The sequence below is a fragment of the Dipodomys spectabilis genome, unplaced genomic scaffold (assembly GCF_019054845.1).
Source record: "Dipodomys spectabilis isolate Male_0828 unplaced genomic scaffold, ASM1905484v1 ptg000783l, whole genome shotgun sequence".
Classification (NCBI taxonomy): domain Eukaryota; kingdom Metazoa; phylum Chordata; class Mammalia; order Rodentia; family Heteromyidae; genus Dipodomys; species Dipodomys spectabilis.
This window is the reverse complement of record NW_024871460.1, coordinates 11443185-11463572: the sequence shown is the minus strand read 5'-3', so window position 1 is coordinate 11463572 and position 20388 is coordinate 11443185. Positions and strand designations below refer to the sequence as shown.

Here is a 20388-nt window from a genome sequence, read left to right as displayed (position 1 = left end):
CCACTGCCATGTGGTTCACACCTGCAGAGCTAGCTACTTAACATGCAGATATCTGGCGTTCCATTCTACAAACCAGACAGGGGAAAAAAAAAAAAACTTCTTTGAGATTCCATCTCTAGACAATCAGTAAGCAAGTTGGACTGGAGGCATAATTCAATTGAAAGTGTGGCAGCCAAGCAAGCTGAATGAGAGTGCAAAAGCCTGAGTTTAAGTCACAAACACATAACAGGAAGTTCACTGTAGCTAGGTATAGTCAATTTTGAGATGTTGGGATAGAGAATTTTTGAAGTAATACTGAAGATATTAGATACATCTTCCTTCATGCATACTGTAAGGAAAAGTAATATTCTCTTAAAGTTAAAGATGATGATGGTAAGAATTACGTTCTATTTGCAACATTTTCAGAGACTACTTTGTCAAGCATTCTTCTCAATGCTTTATATACTTTAATTCACTTCAGCATCTCCAAGTCAAAAAAGAAAATCACAATAAATTAATTTCCCATTTCACAGCCAAAGAAACAGAAACACTGAGAGGTTAAATTTCTTTCCCAAGATTACACAGTGAGAGATGGAGCTAGATATGAATCTTGGAGTTCAGAGCAGGAATCCTATCTTTCAATAGAAGAAGGTGTTTCACTGAGTTCCAGTTGGGTCATTGCGAGTACAGCTATTACCAGAAAAAAAAATGACATAAACGTTGCAGTTGGTCACAGTTTCTTTGATTTTGTTCAATAAGTGTTAATACAAAAATAAAATATTCTGGCATGACCCGAGTCATTCCTCTTAAACAGTGAGCGACTTGGAAATGTTCCATACATTGTCTGAAATGCAGTCAACTTCATTGTGAAATGTGTTTCCAAAATGATTTGTGAAAACATATAGACAGACTATTAATATACATAAAGGAGCTAGCATACTAACCAAAACAACACTCCTTTATTGACTTCAATGACTAGACTGTTTTCTTTAGATACAATTATTTTCATTTGAGATACTGATGGCACTGGGCTCAAGCATGTTTTCTGGTCCATCTATAATGGTAATTACAGTAGATGAGAGGTTATTTATTTATTTATTTTGGTGGTGCTGCTGGAGGTTTGTCCTCTGGGCCTTATGAATGTTAGTCTAGTGGGGTACTGCGGTCATATCTACAGTCCTTTTTATTGCTGGCTAGTTTTAGGACAGGGTCCTACTTCCTACTAAGGTATCCACTTGAGCCACCATCCAGCTATGTTGGGCTGCCCATGATCCTGGGATCTGAGGCATTCACTACTATATCCAGCTTTCTTTTGTGGAGCTGGGTGTCCTGGGCTTCCACTGCCAGGACTGATCTGAAACCCTAACCTTCAGATCTCAGCCTCCCACATAACTTAGGATAACAAGTATGAGCCACTGGACCTATCTATTCATAAAATAGAGGACTCCTGATCTATTCTGCCCAGACTGGTCTCACACTGCAGTCCTCCAGATCTCAGTATTTACAAATATCTAGACGTATAAGCATGAACTACTGGCTTCTGGCTCTAAAGAAGTGGGGTGTTTTAGTGTTGTTTGTTTGTTTTAATAACAACTTTCGTAAAGTACAGGTATTTTGTTCTACTTTCAAAGCCAAACTCAAAAAACCAAATACAATTACTGAAAACAGTGCATTTGCTCTTTCATAGAGAAAGTTATTTTTGTACTTTCAGATAAATACATACCATTGAGTTAACAACAAACGTAATTCCACTTGACCAGAAAGAATTTAGTTCTTTTGAAAGTAAAAATAATGTTTTAGTTTTTTAAAAAAAATTATTTTTGCATGACAGGAATGGAGGAAAAATATTATAGATTTAGTTTTCTACAAGTATAAGAAAAAAGATGGCTCAAAAAGCACTGGTCCTAAAATAAATAAAATCTCTTTATAAATGATCTTCCCTATATTTATAGTGCAGTGTTTTCTCCAAAGTACTTCAAAAGGATCTTTCTGAAATTACAATGCACCATGTTATTTCTCTTCTAAAAGTCTTTCCTAAGTCTGGCATCTCAACTCTACAACTAGTTAATTTTATTAGCTTTGATGTTCTGTCTTCACACTCATCTATAACAATTTCCCCCACTGTTTCCCCAACACTACGTCCCTCCCCTCCAGCTAAGTAGCATGCTCCTATTGAAGTCATTAGATTTCTTCTCTTGCCTAGCCAACACCATCTATAGATAGTGGTGCTGTCACCTCTCTAATCCTGTGTGGAAGTGTCTCCTAGCTCAGCTTACCATCATGTTGAAACGTAATCAGTTCCTCATAGAAGCAACTATTTGTTACTGTTGACAACTGCATGCATTTGAGTGTATCATTATCATTACTTCAACTTCAGGACACCAAAAATTCCTGGTTTTCTTCTACAATATATGCTACACTATTAATTATTTATTTTTCTTCCTTTCCTTTTTCCCTCTTCCTTCCTTTTCTTTCTTTCCTTCTTTCTTTCTTTCTTTCTTTCTTTCTTTTTTCTTTCTTTCTCTCTTCCTTTCTTTCTCTTTCTTCCTCTCTCTCTTTCTCTCTCTCTTTCTTTCTCCCTCTCTTTTTCTCTTTCTTTCTCTCTTTCTTTCTTTCTTTTTTCTTTCTTTCTTTCTCTTTCTTCCTTTCTTTTTTCTTTCTTTCTTTCTCTTTCTTCCTTCCTTCCTTCCTTTCTTTCTTTCTTTCTTTCTTTCTTTCTTTCTTTCTTTCTTTCTTTCTTTCTTTCTTTCTTTCTTTCTCTCTCTCTCTCTCTTCTCTCTCTTTCTTTCTTTCTCTCTTTCGTTCTTTCTTTCTCTTTCTCTCCTTTTCTCTTTCTCTCTTTCTCTCCTCTCTTTCTCTCTTTCTATCTCTCTTTCTCTCTCTCTCTCTTTCTTTCTTTCTTTCTTTCTTTCTTGCTTGCTTGCTTGCTTGCTTTCCTTCTAAGTCCTGGGGCTTGAACTATGGGCCTGAACACTGTCTTTCAACTCTTCAGCTCAAGGTTAGCACTCTACCACTTGACCCACACCAGTTCCAGTTTTCTGGTGGTTAATTGGAGATAAGTCTCACAGACTTTTCTGCTATGTTAGCTTTGAACCGTGATCCTCAGATCTCAGCCTCCTGAGTATCTAGAATTACAGGCATGAGCTACCCTCACCCAGCCCTTTCTTTTTCTTGCCCTTCCATCCTTCTTTTATGTATGTGTATACATATATAGATGTATGTATGTATGTATGTATGTATGTATCTATCTATCTATCTATATCTTGTGTGAATTACTTATCTTAACACTTATATATCCCATTTTAAGCATATATTAAAAATGAGAAATTATCCTTCCAATCAACATTATGTAATAAATATATAATTATTCATTGTAGCCTGGATTAAATCTTGATTCTACTTTTGCCTTTAAAATATGAAGTGTGTGTGTGTGTGTGTGTGTGTGTGTGTGTGTGTGTGTGTGTGTGTGTGTCTGTGTCTGTGTCTGTGTCTGAGTCTGTCCTAGGGCTTGAACTTGGGGCCTGGATGCTGTTCCTGAGATTTTGTGGTCTACCACTTGAACCACAACTTCAGTTCCAGCTTTCTTGGTGCTTAAATGGAGAATGAAGAGTCTCTGATTTTGTTGCCTGGACTGGCTTGGAACTGCAATCCTCAGATCTCAGTCTACTCAATGGCTAGGATTATAGGCCTGAGCCCCTGGCCTCCAGCTAACATAGCATTATACTACTTGTAAAAAGAAAGAATTTATCCCTCTCCTAGAGTTGATGATATTATTCGTTTATATAGTGCTTAATTGTACTTCCTATAAATGCCAATGGTTGACACCTCTCTTTTCTAACCACTTTTTCTGGATGAATGGATAGATGAATACATGCCACAAGGCTTGAAACTTAAGATGCTGTGTATTTTTCCTCATCAATTGCCACTCTAAGAAAAGATGAAATAGACAGGTGTTACCATGGAGACATTCCAAGTAAAAATTATTCTGGATAGGAAAAGGAATTGAAAACACAGAAACAGAAAAAGGTGAAGGGATAAGCAGCCAATTAAAGACTTCTTGCCTAAGGGAATTAGGTGCAGGTTCCTGGGGCTTTTCAAAAGAGACCTCCCACTAATAGAACTTAAGCTTGAGGCTATATATTGTCAAAGCTATTAGTGATTTAAGGAGGTTGTTTGAATCACACAGTCTCAGGGGCTGGACAGCCTGGGGGGTTATAAGAGTAAAATTTTTCACAAATCTGAGGTATAGCAAGGTTAAATTCGGATGATAAAGGTTTTGACTTCAGCTTGCTTTATGTTTAAGTTTTACATTTGTCTCAAGTACAATTTTTTTCTTAAAATGTTATTGTATATTGTTGGTACTACAGTTTTGTATAAGATGGCTATTGTTTGCATTCTGCTGTCTATAATTTAGTATTTGACCATTTATTTTATCTATCAGCATAATCATATTTAATGTGGCTGATTTCTAGTCCACAGTTTCATTTCATTACTAAGCATTTAACTATGTTTTAATATGATAGACAATACCTGAAAGTATTGATATTGCAAGAAAATATGAACCTAAAACAATTTAATTGAGATGAAAATCATTACCAGTGTAGAGAGCTGCATTATTTGGTTTCAATTAGATGCTTGCATGGCTTAAGCTGTTATAAAAGAACATTTACTGAATTGGGAAAGCATAGAAAACAACCATGATGTATAAATTCTGTGAAGAGACTGAAAAGATTATACCTCAACTGAATTTTGTATCTAAATAGAGAATTTTTTTCTCTTTCTGAATAAAATTGACTCATAGTATTTTAGCAAAGTATAATTCCTATAGGTCCATGACGAGTTTGAAAGTTCAGATTTGTAAAAGTCAAAGCAAGCAGAGTGCACAAGGGTGTCATCTTGTGGTAGATGCTGGAATTGGAGTACATGGACCCCTGGACTCAGAAATCCTCTCAGAAATACACCCTGGGACTTAGACCTTAGCCCTCAACGGGCATTTGGGTAATGATCACTATTTTTTGCGTTTTTTTCACTCATTGACTAAATATTTAATGGAAAAATATTATGTGCCATACTCTGTTTTGCTGTGTCTAACACTAAATAGTAGCTGGGAGAGGGACAGCAAACGGGTTATTGTAATTGCTAGGATTTCCTTTTACAAGGATAATAATTTTATTCACAGGCCTCGGTCTTTATAATTTATAATTTAGTTACATGTTTAAGGCATCTCCTCATAGTACCATCACCTTGGGGGTTAGAGTTTCAATACATGAGTTTTGGAAGGACACATATATTCAGAACATTTGAAAAGTATTATGCAAATTCCCCTATGGCAATCTCACTGCTGGAAAATGAAATTAGTATATCAGAGACATTTACAGTCCCATGAAGCCAGGAAATAAAACCAAATTAAATGTCCATGACTGCTGAGTGGATGAAGAAAGTGTGCTTAATGTGCATGATTGATTATTATTATTCACACACTATCAAAAGAAAACTCTACTATTTACAACATGAATGTTAGCTAAATGAAATAAGCCAGGAACTGAAAGACAAAATGGACTTACATATTGCATGTGAAAGTATTGATCTCACAGAAAAAGACAGTGAAATGGTCATCAAAAAAATCTGAGTTGATTGAGAGAAGATCTCAGATAAAGGATACAAAATGACAGTTATAGTGGTACAATATATTCAAGAGATCTATTTTATATCGCCAGTTATTGACAATATATTTTATTATTTAAAAGAAATAGTGCAGGCGAAGGATTCTTTTCCTTAAATTGAAAATAATGAGAAATAATCTAAAATAACTCCAAGAAGTTTGGATACTCACCAATACATGTAGGTAAGGAGTCATTCCACTGGGCCAATGAGTTGGGGACTGTGTCACATCTAATCGTTGTGGATCCATGGAGAATATATCCAGGATTACATTCAAAAAGAACCAATGAACCAACTGCAAATTCATTGCCAATCCTTCTTCCAAATCTTGGTTCAGGCACAGAACTACATTGTGTAGAACTTGTTCTAGGGACAGCTGTGTAGAAATAATTATTGATTTTGATTCCACATTCATTAGAGAAAATAGATTGTAAAATGTAACTAATGACACACATTTCAAAATCTACATTTTGTCAGAATTTCAATCAACAATTTATACATTGATAAAAGTATTAAATCCCATTATAATAAGATACAATTTAAAATGAATACAGCCATTGTCATCAAGACTTATTAGAAAAGTTTTACCTTTCATCTTTTAAACAACATAAATTATATCAATTTTGTTTATTTTACCAGTCTTATTTATACTATAAAATAATTTTAGTTTAACACTAGAATTTATTGATTAAAAGTGAAACTTTTTAACCTTTATAACTTGGAATACCAAGTACAAATATATGTTTCATATTACATAATTTTTCTTTCAGTACTTGGTCCTCAAAAACACAGTTTTTAAAGCAGCAAAAACATTTTATTTTTTCATAATAAGTTCACAAATTTAGTTTTCAAAACATACTTGCTGTTGAGGAAGAAAATAGCTACATTCAGTGGAAGTAGTATGTAAGTCAGACAGATTAACAACAATAAAATTTATCACTTTAGTAAGCATACATCAATTTTGAAATTGCTATTACAGTTTGCATATTATATAATACTGCCTTTTTAATTTAATAAAATAGAATGATAACAGGATGTTTTTTCTTTTTAAAAGACACACAAATGTGACTAGAGCGATTGAGAAGAGTCCAAGAAATGATATGATGAATTCCAAGTAGATTCATTCCAAATGAATAAATTCATATTATGTGACTTGAGTAAATATAACTAAATTTTAGTGCCTTTTTGAATTCCTAGAATCATACATTATTTATAGGAAAAAAGTTGTAGTTAAAATAAGAGAATAAAATGTATAGCAAAGTGATAAATAGGTTAAAGAGTTAAATAAAAATTTCATATCACTAATTTGAATATATTTCTAAGCAATATAGTTCAAGATATATTGGAGAAGAGCTACTCCATGATATCTAAATTATTTCCAATAATGGCCATTGATTTAGTTTAATGATAATAGGCAAGGTTGTTGGCTGTTTATAAATGTCAAGAAAAGAACTGTATAAAGGAGTTCTAATGTGCAAAACCCTTAAGAAAGGTGAGGAAAGTTTCAATTGTCCTTAGAAAACAAGAAAGGATAATTGTATGAACTGATAATGTCTTTGGCTTTTTAAAATTCATTACTGTGAAAAACTTATATTTATTTTTGTTTTATTAATGTACAGTGCTGGATTGTGAGGAGAACAGAAAATGTAGAGTGAAGAGCTGTCTCTAAACATCGATGTTTGGAAAACAATATGTTGGGAAGGAGGGAAATCATATGCTGGAGTTGAGAATCATGATGGGAGCAGTGAGTCATGCTTTAATCTGTTCAAAGCAACCATGCTCTAATGGGCGGGGAAAGGGAAGGTACAGGGGAAAACCTGTTCCAAATAAAACCTTAACCTCTCCTTGACAGTTATGAAGATTATATTACTTGAACACTCTGAGCAAAGCATGGAATTTGATATCATTCCTTAGAGTGTTTCTAGACTACAGGGTCACTTACCTTGGTAAACAAAGTGAAATCCCTTAGCTGTTATTGGTCCAACTGAAGTAAATCGAATTGTGATCTGATTACCTGAACTCAGTGGAAGTGTTTCTCCTACTCAACAAAACAAACACTAAGATATCATAAATAATTTCCATTCAGTATACCTAACAAATTGTATTAGTTTACACTGTCATTTGAAAAATGTCAATCTATTTACTATCAAATTACTTTAAAATATCCTGTCTTTAACAATATATTGTTTCTTTGGGCTCAGCTACACATATCATCTTTTCAAAAGAAAGCTTTTAATTACATGTTAATAGATATTTTCTCACTCTTCAAAGAATCCTTAAATATTTTATATTATATTAAACACCACAAATTGTGATTCAATCTTATATTTATTTGTTTACAATCCCAGAAAATTGTCGGTTCTATTTTTCTCAAGCTTCGTAGTTACTGATCCATTTTGTTTAAATTCTTAAAAAATTAAAAATTAAAAAAATGCGTTTCTATTTGCATTTTACTTTATTTCTACTATGGATGACATAAATTTCAACTTCATCTACAGCACTAATCATTGTCAATCTTTAATCAACACCTGAGGCACGGCAGTTCTGTGAAAGGATACCTGAATGGGATCCTGAGAGGGAGGATAACAGAGCAGATTGCGGAGTTGGCCCATCAAACACCTCAACAACATCGTGGAGTGATGTCTGGAAAAATACAAACTGGCCAAACACCACTGATCAACAGGAACCCGGAGAAGCAAACAAATCACCAACCATCCAAAAACAAAAACAAAAAACAAAAACAAAAAACAAAAAACAAAAACAAAAACAAAAAAATAGAAAGAGGAGGAGAGAGAGAACAAAGTATTACAATATAATAGTCATCTTTTTGTTTAGTTTTCTAGCTTTCAGAGAGGAGAGGTGCCAATTGATTAATCTTCCTGACACAAGGATTTCCATGTCATAGGTTAATGACCATGGCATAAAGGCAATAAAATGTATGAAAAAGACTAAATCTAAAAAAGAAAAATAGAGATGGCATGGAATTTAGATCACAAATCGTGAAATTGTTGTGATTAAATACTTAAAAGTAACCAGTTTGGAGTTTATTTTGTTTTGTTTTTACTAATGGTAGATTAGGTTTTGCTTTTGTTTTTGTTTTGTTTTGTTTTCCTGATAATAGATTGGTTCTTTACACTTTGTGACTCTCTTCTCTTTTTCTAATTTTTTTCTCCTCCTTCAATGAGAAAAGCAAGGTTTTAATTAGGGGAAATTTTCTAGGTTACTCTTAAAATGGTACTCTATTATGAACAATATTTTCACTAGAAAATATATCAAGATTGATTTTTTTAGGGATAGTCTTTAATTTACACACAAAATTCAAAATGACTTCTGAACATTTTTTTATTTATCTCTTGCCCATGGTAAGACACATTCTATAAATATGCTAATCAATTAAAATGTTATAGAATTTCACAAGATGAATGCTTATTCATGGTAAGAACAATTCTGAAGTACTTACCAAGAGAGCTTTATAAAATATTCTTTTTAATTTTATATTTACTTGTCTTTAATTATATAGTAAATTTATCTGTGAACGCTACCCAAACTATAACTAAAAAAAAGAACCCACTCAAGAGTAGAGAGAAATCTCCTTTGTGTTTTTTTGCAAAATGAAATGAATAATAATGATTATCCTTAAAATATGTCACTGAATAGAAAAAAAATACAGGATTTAAAAGATAATGCATTCCTGAAGATTATTCACGTAAAAGCAAGAAAACTTTTATATATTCAGAAGCACATTGCTTGAATTAAATGATAGGTTGTCTGTGTGTAACATGCACATATTTAAAAAATCCTGTTTCATATTTTACACCTCAAGTCAAGGTCATGAATACTCCTCACTTGTCCCTTTGAAAACCTTCATGTCCACAGGAAACATGCTGAGCTCTGCCAATGAACAAAGGCGTACATATAATGCTGCAAACAAAGCTACTCTTGCATTTTGGCCTGCAAAATAAGCTGGTGGTCTCAGTCCAGTTCTTTGTGGAACAAACGAAAATGAACACACTATAGAAACAGTGCCATTGTGTAGAAGATTTTCTGACAACTAAAACTCTTTATTTTGCCTTTTTATAAATAATCCTCCTTAAAAATATTTCCGAGATGCTATTAAAATAAACATAGGTTTCCGTGTTTTGTAAGCCATCTATCTATCTATCTATCTATCTAGAGAAGAGAGAGAGAGAGAGTGTGTGTTTAGACCTAAAAGATGCTGAGTTTGGTGCATCTAATCCTAAATTATTTTGAAAGAAACACTCCCCAAAATAAAATCAGTAAGGTTTTCTTTCCTAATTTTGCATTCATGATGTTCACATAATCTATCTTCAGATGGCTCTTCAAAAGGTTCTAATGAGCTGGGGACCTGTTGCTCATGAAAATCACGGTTAAAAGCCACATTGGAGCAAAAAGTCCATGAGACTCTTATCTCCAATAAATTACCAAATTATTGCTAATGGAGCAAAAGAAGTTCAGGGTCAGTGTCCAGGTCTCAAGTTCAAGCCTCAGGAACAGCACAACCAAGCACAAAAAGTTTCTAATGCAATATAGATGTTACCTTAGGCTTACCAAATGATATCTCCCACCGGGAGAAGAAAAAAATGTTTAAATACAAGAACTTCGCTTTATCAAAAACACTGTGCAACAAGAACCTAGGCCACTTTTTCTCTAATCATTTTTGACAGTCAGTGAGTCACCTTTTACATACTTGAACTTTTCTACTCTTAATATCTAAACTACTCTACCAGGAAACATACTGATATCCAAGCAAACCTTTACATTTACTAATATCAAAATCATTCAAATTGGTTTCCTGGAGTTTTCTTCAAGGAAAAAGAGAGGGTTGCATATGTTTTTCCCTGCCATTGTCAACTGTTGCTTCACTATAGATTGACAGATTTTTTTGAGGATTACAAATTGAATACATTGACAGCATAACTGTCAATAATGGAGTAATTAATAAGTAAGAAAACTAATAAGTTAGAAAATTAATAAGTAAGAAAAACTGTTCTGAGTATTGGTAGTAGTTTCTGTCTAAATTTGTTATAGTAACTCTGAGATGAAAGTAGGGAAAATTGCGAAGAATACGGCTTGGAGAATGGAGTTTAGAATCATGCCTTATTAAGCAATGAGCATTCTACTTTTCTTTAACTACGATCTAACTCTCTATTAAAGTGAGTAACTGACATTATAAGTGAAAAAATAGTTGCATTTAGGAAACAAGTTACTCTGCAAGAGTATGAATCATTATATCAAAGATAAAATTACCAAGTACCACTTTAATGATGCATTTCATAGCATAAGGAATCAGGATCGATGGTAGTGATCTAATTTCCTACACATTATCATTAAACTAATGTTATAGTCCTGACCAAATTCCACCATCTCAGGCAGATATTTTAAGAAATAAAAGGGAACCCTCAAGTTCTGTAATTTGTCTTAATTCATTGGCTTTTCTTATGTGCTGAGAAATGTATATCTATCACATCTATCTAATCTTCTTTTCAAATAAACCAAGATTATTTTAACAAGGAACATTGCTTAATCATACTCAGTCACGATACAGATGAAAGCTTCCACTTACTGGAAAGATTTGCTGGTGATATTTTCTATTTAACAAAGTTTCTATAAGCATTGGCTTCCTGCTCTATAATAGATTCCCTGGAGTGTACATTTGCTTTGAACATGAATAAGCAGAAAAACTAAGAATTTTAAACCTTTTTCTGCACTGAATTCTGAAATATAACTCAAGGTTCCATCACCAATGGCAATGTGTATCTTCTTGACCAAACTTGCATTAGGCTTCAAACTAATTTCTAAGTATATTCTTCCTTCTATTTCTATTTACACACACACACACACACACACACACACACACACACACACACACACACACACACACAACAATACACAATACACAATACTCTAGGGGACTGCTGATCATCCCAGCTGTCTTCAGCAACACTGTTGCCAAGTTGACCAGGGCAGAATGTTGTAATATCCTTCATTTTCCTCTGAGTAATTTTGTATGTATTCACTCACATTCTATTCCTCCTCTATAAATTTCTCTTTTTTTTCTTTCTTGGAGTTGATTTCAATCTCTGCTCTACCATGAAACCACACAGCTGTGACTCATACCTAGATTGATAATTTTGAATGCATCCCGTGCTTCTATTCTCTATCAAGTGAATGAATAGTTTTTCTTACTACTGTCTAAACAAACCCAAAATTTTGGAAGTCATATTAAATTTTTGTGCCATCAAAATAAATAGCTGGTTTAATCGAGGCTCACTGATTTAGAAATTAATTAACTTTAAGTGAGGATGATAAAACAAATATGGACATGATTACTGTAATTCAGTGATCAGGAGCAGAGTTATTGAATTAAACATGAAGATTGAATTTATGCAAATAAAATTTGTTTCCAACCTTGTTTACTGTCTTTTTCTTTCAAAAGCAAGTAACTCTGAGCAGCCCAGTGGCAAGCTAGTAGGAGAAGGGACAAACTCATAATTTGAGTGTAACATGAAAAAAGAAAATAATCTAACAGATCCTATAGAAGATGGTGAATAAGTAAGGATATCTGAGAAGTTTTAGTAAGCCAGGTGCCTATAATCCTTGCTATGAAGAAACTAAAATCCAGAGTGTTGTGGTTCAAGATGCCAGGCCAAAATAACTGAAAAGCTCCATCTCTAAGATAATCAGCAAAATCTGCTGATATAGACATAAATGGTAGAGCTTCAGCCTCACAACAGGAAGATAGACAAACAAGGGTCATGTGTCAGTCCCTGAATTCAAACAGGTTAGCAGAAAAAGAAAAACCATTTCATTTCGCTTAACATCATCTTATCTGATCTTTTCTGCTACTAGTTATTGCAAATAAGAGAAACCGTGGGACCTATGTTTCTTTGGGCCTGTCTTACTTCACTTAATATAATTTTTTCCAAGTCTTTCCATTTCCTAACAAATGGGGCAATGTCATTCTTTCTGATGGACGCATAGAATTCCATTGTGTATATATGCACACTTTCTTGATCCATTCATATAGTGAGGGGCATCTGGATTTGTTCCATATCTTAGCTATGGTAAATAATGCTGCACTAAACATAGTTTTGCTGGTAGCTTTAGTATGGTCTTGTTTTTGAAGATAAGTACACAATTGGTTTTTCTTTCTTGCTATTGTTTCTAACATATTTATAAGGTACCACGTGACTTTTTGTTGCTTTGTATGTCCCTCCCCCATGGTATAACCCTTGTTTTCACTGTATTTCATGTTGGTATAATTTGGGGAGTGGAAGGGAAAAAAAACACAAATGTTTAAATAGGGATACAGGTTGACCCATTGCAACAATGAGATGTACAAGACACTATGTTGAAAAACAAACTACAGTTTAGGGGAGGGGGATGTAGTTGTGGAGATGGGAAGAAGGGATGGTAGGGGAAAAACAAAGGAGGAGGCAATAATGCTTGATAAGAAATGTACTCATTACCTTGCTCATGTAATTGGAACCCCTCTGTAGGGTATTTTCACAATAAAGAAACATAACTAGAAAAAAATGTACTCATTTCAGGTTTGATTAAAGTTTGTCCTGACACTTATTGTATATTATGGAAAAAAATGAACTATGTAACTGAGACTGGGAATGGGAGGGTGAAAGTAATGGTGGAGAAAAATGGTAGGAGTGACATTATCAAATGCACTGTACTCACAACTTGACTTATGGAATTGTAACCTCTTTGTACAACCACTTAATAATAATAATGATAATAAAAATCTGTTCTGATGGAGAAAGCTTTAAATATTGTGAGGAAAAGCAGCATAGTACCTCCAGATAGTAGTAAAGATGAAGCTATATTAATTATATGAGGCACCTTTGGTCCATGAAAATACATTAAACCAAGCGGGGAGTTAGTGTACTGGTAGCACAACTGGCTAGCATGCTTGAAGCCTGAGATTAGATCCACAGAGGCCTGAGATGGGAGAGGATAGCAGACAAGTAGAAGAGATGATTGGAAAGGAGAGGAGGGACATAGTTGTTCACACAATTAATCCTCAGTATTTGATACCAGGAGGACCATGATTTGAAGTCAGCCTGAGATAAAAATTAAATTTGATTCAATTTCCAACTATAATAAGGCATGCTGGTAGGAACTAATGATTCTAGTTGTGTAGGAGATGTAGGTTAGGAAGGCATGAGGCTAGGCGTAGGTCTAGGCAAATATGTGGAAATATGAGTCAAACAACAAAGTTGGTGTGGAATACGGACCAAATGGTAGAGTATTTGCCATAAAAGCATGAGGCTCTGACTTCAACCCCATTACTGTCCCCCCCCCCACATTCATAGTAAAGACAAAAATAAAGAAAATGAAAATGAAAGTAATTACTTTAAAGACTGTCAGCATTCATAGCTGAGCAGATATGATGACTAATGTTTTCAAATAACCATTTTATTGTTGGGAAATAGCTTCTGATGCTACGGCATTTCCTAAAGCTGACTACAGAAGAGATCTAGAAAGAAATCCATGAAAAATTATTCAGCTTTCTGTACTTCACTTCCCTTATCCTTAAATTGGGGAGAAAAAAAGGGTAAACCAATGCAGCAGTGGTGCTCACTGGACATCATGTTGAAAATGAACTATACAACTTGTGGGTGGGTATGAAAGGGAAAAAAAGGGGAAAATAACTGGGAGATAAAGAGAGAGGGAAAGAGTGATATTATCAAAAAAATGTACTCATTACTTGGCATATGTAACAGCATAACCCGTTTGTATATTATCTTTATCAAGCAATAAAAATAAAAATAGTAGACAAAAAGTGAAGTTATGTAAACATATAGGTGGAAAAGAGTAGTGACCCATATAGTAATAAATATTACAGATTGTTACCAACCACTTAGCTTTGTACTGATTCAATCTGAAATTTCACTGATCAAGTCAAATTGTGCTTTAGTGTCAGAATATCTTTTCTCATCTTGCGCTTCTATATACGCATTAGAACAAATGGTAGGACTAATTGTCTTAAAGGGTGTTTTAATCAAGGTTAATTTGTCTCACCACTTAAAAATGGCTATGCTCTTCTCTGTCTCCTTGATTTCACATTCTCTTCTTCTGAGTGGAAGAGGAAACTGTAATTATCAGCTTCCTATTTGGGTTCAGAAAAGAACAAGGTGAAAGCTCATTCTAATCTATTTTTGTTTCCTACCTACATTTTAAATCTCCTTGCTATAAAGGCATTGAAACTTTATCCAACTTCCATGCAGAAGGAAAGAGATATGGATAGGACATAATAATGGAAAAATTGATCAATTTCTGTTAAATATCTGCTTGGTTCTCAAAATATGTCATGTTTCTTCTGCCAAAGCTTCACATCGTTTTGCATCCCAGAATTTATAAATCTATCTCGTACTCAGCTGGTTCCTCCCTCTGCTAAAAAAATTATAAGAAGCAACCCATTTTCTGTGCCTTCTTCTATTTACTAACACAGCAAGGATGAAATACACATGTGCACACAATGTACCAGAATGAAAATTAAAAGATCCAAATCAAAGATGCCTTCATAAAGACACTTGATTATGTATGAATGCAGAACAAAATTAGGGTTGGTAACATGGTATCAAAGTTTATCTGAATTCCTATGCAATTTGCCTCATATGTTCATCCACAGGAGTATATTAAGACAATATTTTAGGATGATTTTTGTCAATATTCTCCACTGGTCTCATGCATGCCAAACAGCTCTTTCAAATCTGCAGCATATAGAAAATCTTTGCTCTCTATAGACTGAGTTGACAAAAATGTTTATTTTGTAAATAGGTACAAGGCTGTACTCTAGGATCACTTTGATAGCTCTGGATTATAAAGGCTTTTTCATTTGTTTATTTATTAATAGTAGTAAAATTTTAACTCAGAACCTTGCGCTTGCTAAGCAAACCTCTTCCCCTTGATTCTTTTTTCCAGTCTAGCTTACTTTAGGTTAGTTTTTTAGATAGATTCTCACATGTTTTTCTGGTGTTTGCCTTGGACAAAGATCCTCTTATTTCTTCCTCTCTTCAGTAACTGGGAATACACTTACATACCAACATATATCTTGTTTGCTGATCGAAGGTCTTGATAGCTTTATGCCTGTGTGAGCATCAATACCATCTAATCCATGCCAGCCTCTCAAGTAACAAGGACCACAGATGTGAACTACCATGCCAGGTTCATCCTTGCTATGTGAAAATGATTATAAGGCATTCAATAGAAGTTCAATTTTATGAAAAAGAATGAACTAAAGTTTTATGCTATAAAATTTCTTCTCAGAATCAAGCAAGCAAAAGGCAGAACTTTTAAAGTTATTTGAAATGAAACCAACCAACGCACTATACTTTTTCAAGGCTCAAGAAATTAAACACAAGCTAAATACTTTACAAACACCGTTTTACACTTGGAAAATTTAGACAGAAGATTCATTCATTCCTACAATAATAAGTCAAAATGTTCCTTAAAGTTTTTGGAACAGTTATGTTTTCTTCACACCAAGTCAAGGTTTTTGTTACACTATAATGGCTATAAAGTATTAGTTAATGATGAGATGCCATTCCTCAAAGCAATGATGGTATACCATATATAACATAAACTAATTATCTTGGTTCAATCAAAATCTCCCTGCAGAATCATACTGTACTCTATAAAACAAGAACACATTTTTATCTATCAAAATCACTAAAAGTGCCATAGCAACAGCTAATACAGTAAACAGATGATGTGGCATCTGACAATTAACATGCCAAAATCCTAATATGTTTTGATATTTTCTAATACTTAAGAAGTAATTATTTTATGTATTTTAGTAACCAATTGTCCTGTTACTTACTAGCTCTCGGAACTTGTATCTATTTTAATGTACTATACGAAATGAAGTTCTAATATATCTTCCTGTTCACAATTTATTTTGTGATATTTCTACCAATCTATATAGTAAATGTCCTGACTTAAATCCATAATGTTGACTTTTCAAATTCTCCAGTACTAGGTTTCACTCTGTATAATGGCCATTTGCCTACAACCAAAATTTCAAAACTGCCAACTTGACATATTTTAAACATACAAACATTTCATGAATCAACTTATGCAAGTATAGTTCAATTTTCTTTAATTGTTCCATGAGCAACTGTCTGTTCAACTGCAAGCACACACTTTATCTGCAATTTGGCAGTTGCAACATTTCCCAGCAGCTGAGAATTAATTTGGTATTTAAAATCAATGAAATCAAGAAAAACACAATAAGCAATTTTACTTCATGATTGCAAGTTGAAAGTGTTAGCACAGTTTATTAACATTTCTTTTTACTATTAGCTCATTTTCAACTTAAAGGACTGGGTTTTTTCTGTAATCATCCCTAAATTTTATTCCTACATATTTCCAAAATGTATTTTCCATATCCCAATGAGGTAGACAGATGTAGAACATAAGAAAACATTTTCTTTGGGTTATCATTTAGATCAATGTGTTTTTTTTTAATTATGGCCATTTTCTTTTTCTTTTTTTGTTTCTTTTTCCAAGGCTGAGGACTGAACACAGGGCCTTGCATGCGCCGAGTGGGCGCCCTTCCGCTGGGCTAAACCCCCAGCCCCAATTATGGCCATTTTCAAATTTACAGCAATAAGAGAGAATTGAAAAATAAACACCCATGACATATCTTGTTTTATTTTTCCTATCCCCATTATGTCCCCAATACTGATGTACTTTAAAACAATCTTCGCATTGTATCTTTTTTCTATAAACATATTGTTTATTTCTAACTGATAAGTGTTTTTTAATAGGCATAATGTAATACTAGATGTAACAAAATTAACAAGAATTTATTTACTTTGCCTAACAACCAGATCTTGCTCTATTTCTATTACTTTCTAAAATTGATTTACAGTTAGTTTGATCATAGTGGAATCACAAACAATACCATGCATTTTTTTCTGATTGATGTCTCTTTTATACTTACTGTATAAAATCTGAACTTGAATCTTATTTGTAAGAAAAAATATGTTCACTTCTTCTTCTGAGAAGTGTCTCTTTGTCTTTAGCCCATTTATTAATTGGGTTATTTTCTCTGAGGGTTTATTTTTTCAGTTTAATTTTTTGAGTTCTAATTATATTTTAAATATGAAGTTCTTGTCTGATACATAGGTAGTAAAAATTTTCTCCTATTCTTTTGGCTTTCTATTTATCTTGCTAGCTATGTCTTTGTCATGCAAAAATCCTTCAGTTAGATGCAATTTATCCAGTCTTTCTTTGACTTATGATTCTAGATCTTTTTTTATTATTATTACTGTGAAAATACGGTACATAGGGGATACAATTACATGGGCAAGGTAATGAGTACATTTCTTATCAAGCATCATTGCCTCCTCCTTTGTTTCCCCTTCCCATCCATACTTAGGAAATTTTTACCCATGTCTAGAAGATCTAGTGTTCCCCCCACCCTTCCTGTAATATTTTCATGGTATCTGGCCTTACATTGAGGTTTTTGATCTATTTGGAATTTATTCTGGTGAAGAATCTAGCTACAGTTTTCAATAGTTATATCTATCTGTCTATCTATCTATCTATCTATCTATCTATCTATCTACCTATCTATCTTTCTATCTAATATATGCCAATTCTGTCAGCACCGTTGGTGAAGAGAAAGTTTTTCTTCCATGCTGTTTCTGAATTTGAATTTCTTATCAAATATTAGATGGATATAGGTCTGTGGGTTTATTTCTGGGTCTTCTATCATTTTACATTTGTCCCTAGGCCTATTTCTGTGGCAATACCAAGCTATATTTATTACTATAGCTTAGTAATAGACTTTCAAGTTTGGTATTGATGGACAAATGAAGACTTGTTCAACATCTCTGGCCCTAAAAGAAATGCAAATCAAAGCATCAAGATTCCACCTCACCCGGGTTAGAATGACCATTATCAAGAAAACTAACAATAATATGCTGGTGAGGATGTGGCCAAAGAGAGCTGTAAGGCACTGTTGGTAGGAATCTAAACTTGTTCAACCACCCTGGAAAGCAGTTTTGTAGGTTCCTCAAAAGACTAAACATAGAATCCCCTATCACACAGAAATCCCATTCATGAGCATTTACCCAAATGGCCACCAATAAAACCACAATACATCTTTCAGTAAAACCACGTTCAATGCAGCATGTTTATTATAGCCAAGATATGGAATCAACCCAGACATCTTTCAGTGGATGAATGGATCAAGAAAATGTGATATCTATCTATCTACCTATCTATCTACTATCTATCTTTTTTTTTTGTCAGTCATGAGACTTGAACTCTGGACCTGGGCACTGTCCCTGAGCTCTTCAGCTCAAGGCTAGCACTCTACTACTTGAGCCACAGTAGCCCTTCCAGTTTTCTGAGTGGTTTATTGGAGATATGAGTCTCACAGTCTTTCTTGCCCGGGCTGGCATTGAACCATGATCCTCAGATCTCATCCTCCTGAGTAGATAGGATTACAGGCTTGAGCCATTGATGCCTGGCCTCTATCTATCTATTTATCTGTCTACCTACCTACATACCTACCTACCTATCTATCTACACAATGGAATTTTATGCTTCTATTAGAAAGACTGACATTGCCCATTCATAAGGAAATGGAAAGACTTGGAAAAAATATATATTAAGTGAAGTAAACCAGATCCAAAGAAACATGTTACATGGTTTCCCTCATTTTTTTCTAACTTAGAATACGCCTATACATCTAAAAGTAAACACATTGGCTTATAAAAGAAAAAAAATACACATGGATGAGATATTCTTAAGTGAGGATCACAGAATCTCAATAGGCACAAATCATCACTAAGCAAGCAAATGCATATTATCATATAAACAGACGTTTATTGAAATGAACTCCAAGAAATGAAAACAAGAGATTTGGGGGCTTTATTTTGGTTTGTTTTGCTTTTTTCTCTCTCTCCTTTTGTCTTGAGTGAAAGTTTATCTGTTTTGAGAAGGGTAAGGGAGAACACAAGGACAAGGGGGACAAAGGGTGAACACATGAAACCAGCGATACTGGACACTACATTGAAAATGAACTCTTCAACTTGTTGAGGAAGGGGGTCAGGAGTCAAAAAAACTGCGAGAAAACAAGAAGAGGTGTGACACTATTCAATAAGAAATGTACTCATTAAATACTTCTGTAACTGCAACCCCTCTGTAAGGCATCTTTTTTTTTTTTTTTTTTTTCACATCTTATGCACAGATTGTTTTATTTTCAACATAGAGCTTTATCTTTTGTTCTCTTTTTTTTTTTTAATTTAATTTTATTTTATTTGAGAACATACTGTACAGAGGGGTTACAATTACATGGGCAGGATAATGCATACATTTCTTACCAAGCATTGCAGCCTCCTCCTTTGTTTACCCTTCACCTCCCTTCCCAGCCTCCCCCCTCCCTCCCACCCAATCATACCCCCCCTCCCCCCCCCCCCGACATTGTAAAGCTGGTTTTGACATGACATTTTGTACTTCTCATTGTTGCAACAGGTCCACCTGAATCCTTAAACGACTTGTTTGTCCCCATCTCCTCCACATGTTATACTGACATCAAATATAGTGAAAGCGGGGGTTACACTGTGGGGGAGGGACATACAAAGCAACAAAGAAATAATCTTATAAATGCGCTAGAAACACATGCATGAAAGAAACAAAAACATTAAAATACATATTTGAGGTTTCGTTTTTCTAACATCACATTATCTGACTTTTTCC

The 20388-nt window shown here is 34.1% G+C and overlaps 1 protein-coding gene across 4 annotated transcripts in view; it reads right to left on the bottom strand.

Moving 5' to 3' along the window:
* Positions 1-20388, bottom strand: part of Csmd3 (CUB and Sushi multiple domains 3) — a 926836-nt gene that overhangs the window by 126162 nt on the left and 780286 nt on the right. For 3 of the 4 annotated variants that reach the window (XM_042673149.1, XM_042673151.1, XM_042673150.1), the window contains 3 exons: positions 8199-8312; positions 7583-7678; positions 5813-6016 (listed from right to left, as the gene is read on the bottom strand). In XM_042673149.1, coding sequence (XP_042529083.1) covers positions 5813-6016; positions 7583-7678; positions 8199-8312 — 414 coding nt within the window. The remainder of the gene's footprint in view (positions 1-5812; positions 6017-7582; positions 7679-8198; positions 8313-20388) is intronic. The other variant, XM_042673152.1, reaches the window with a different exon arrangement.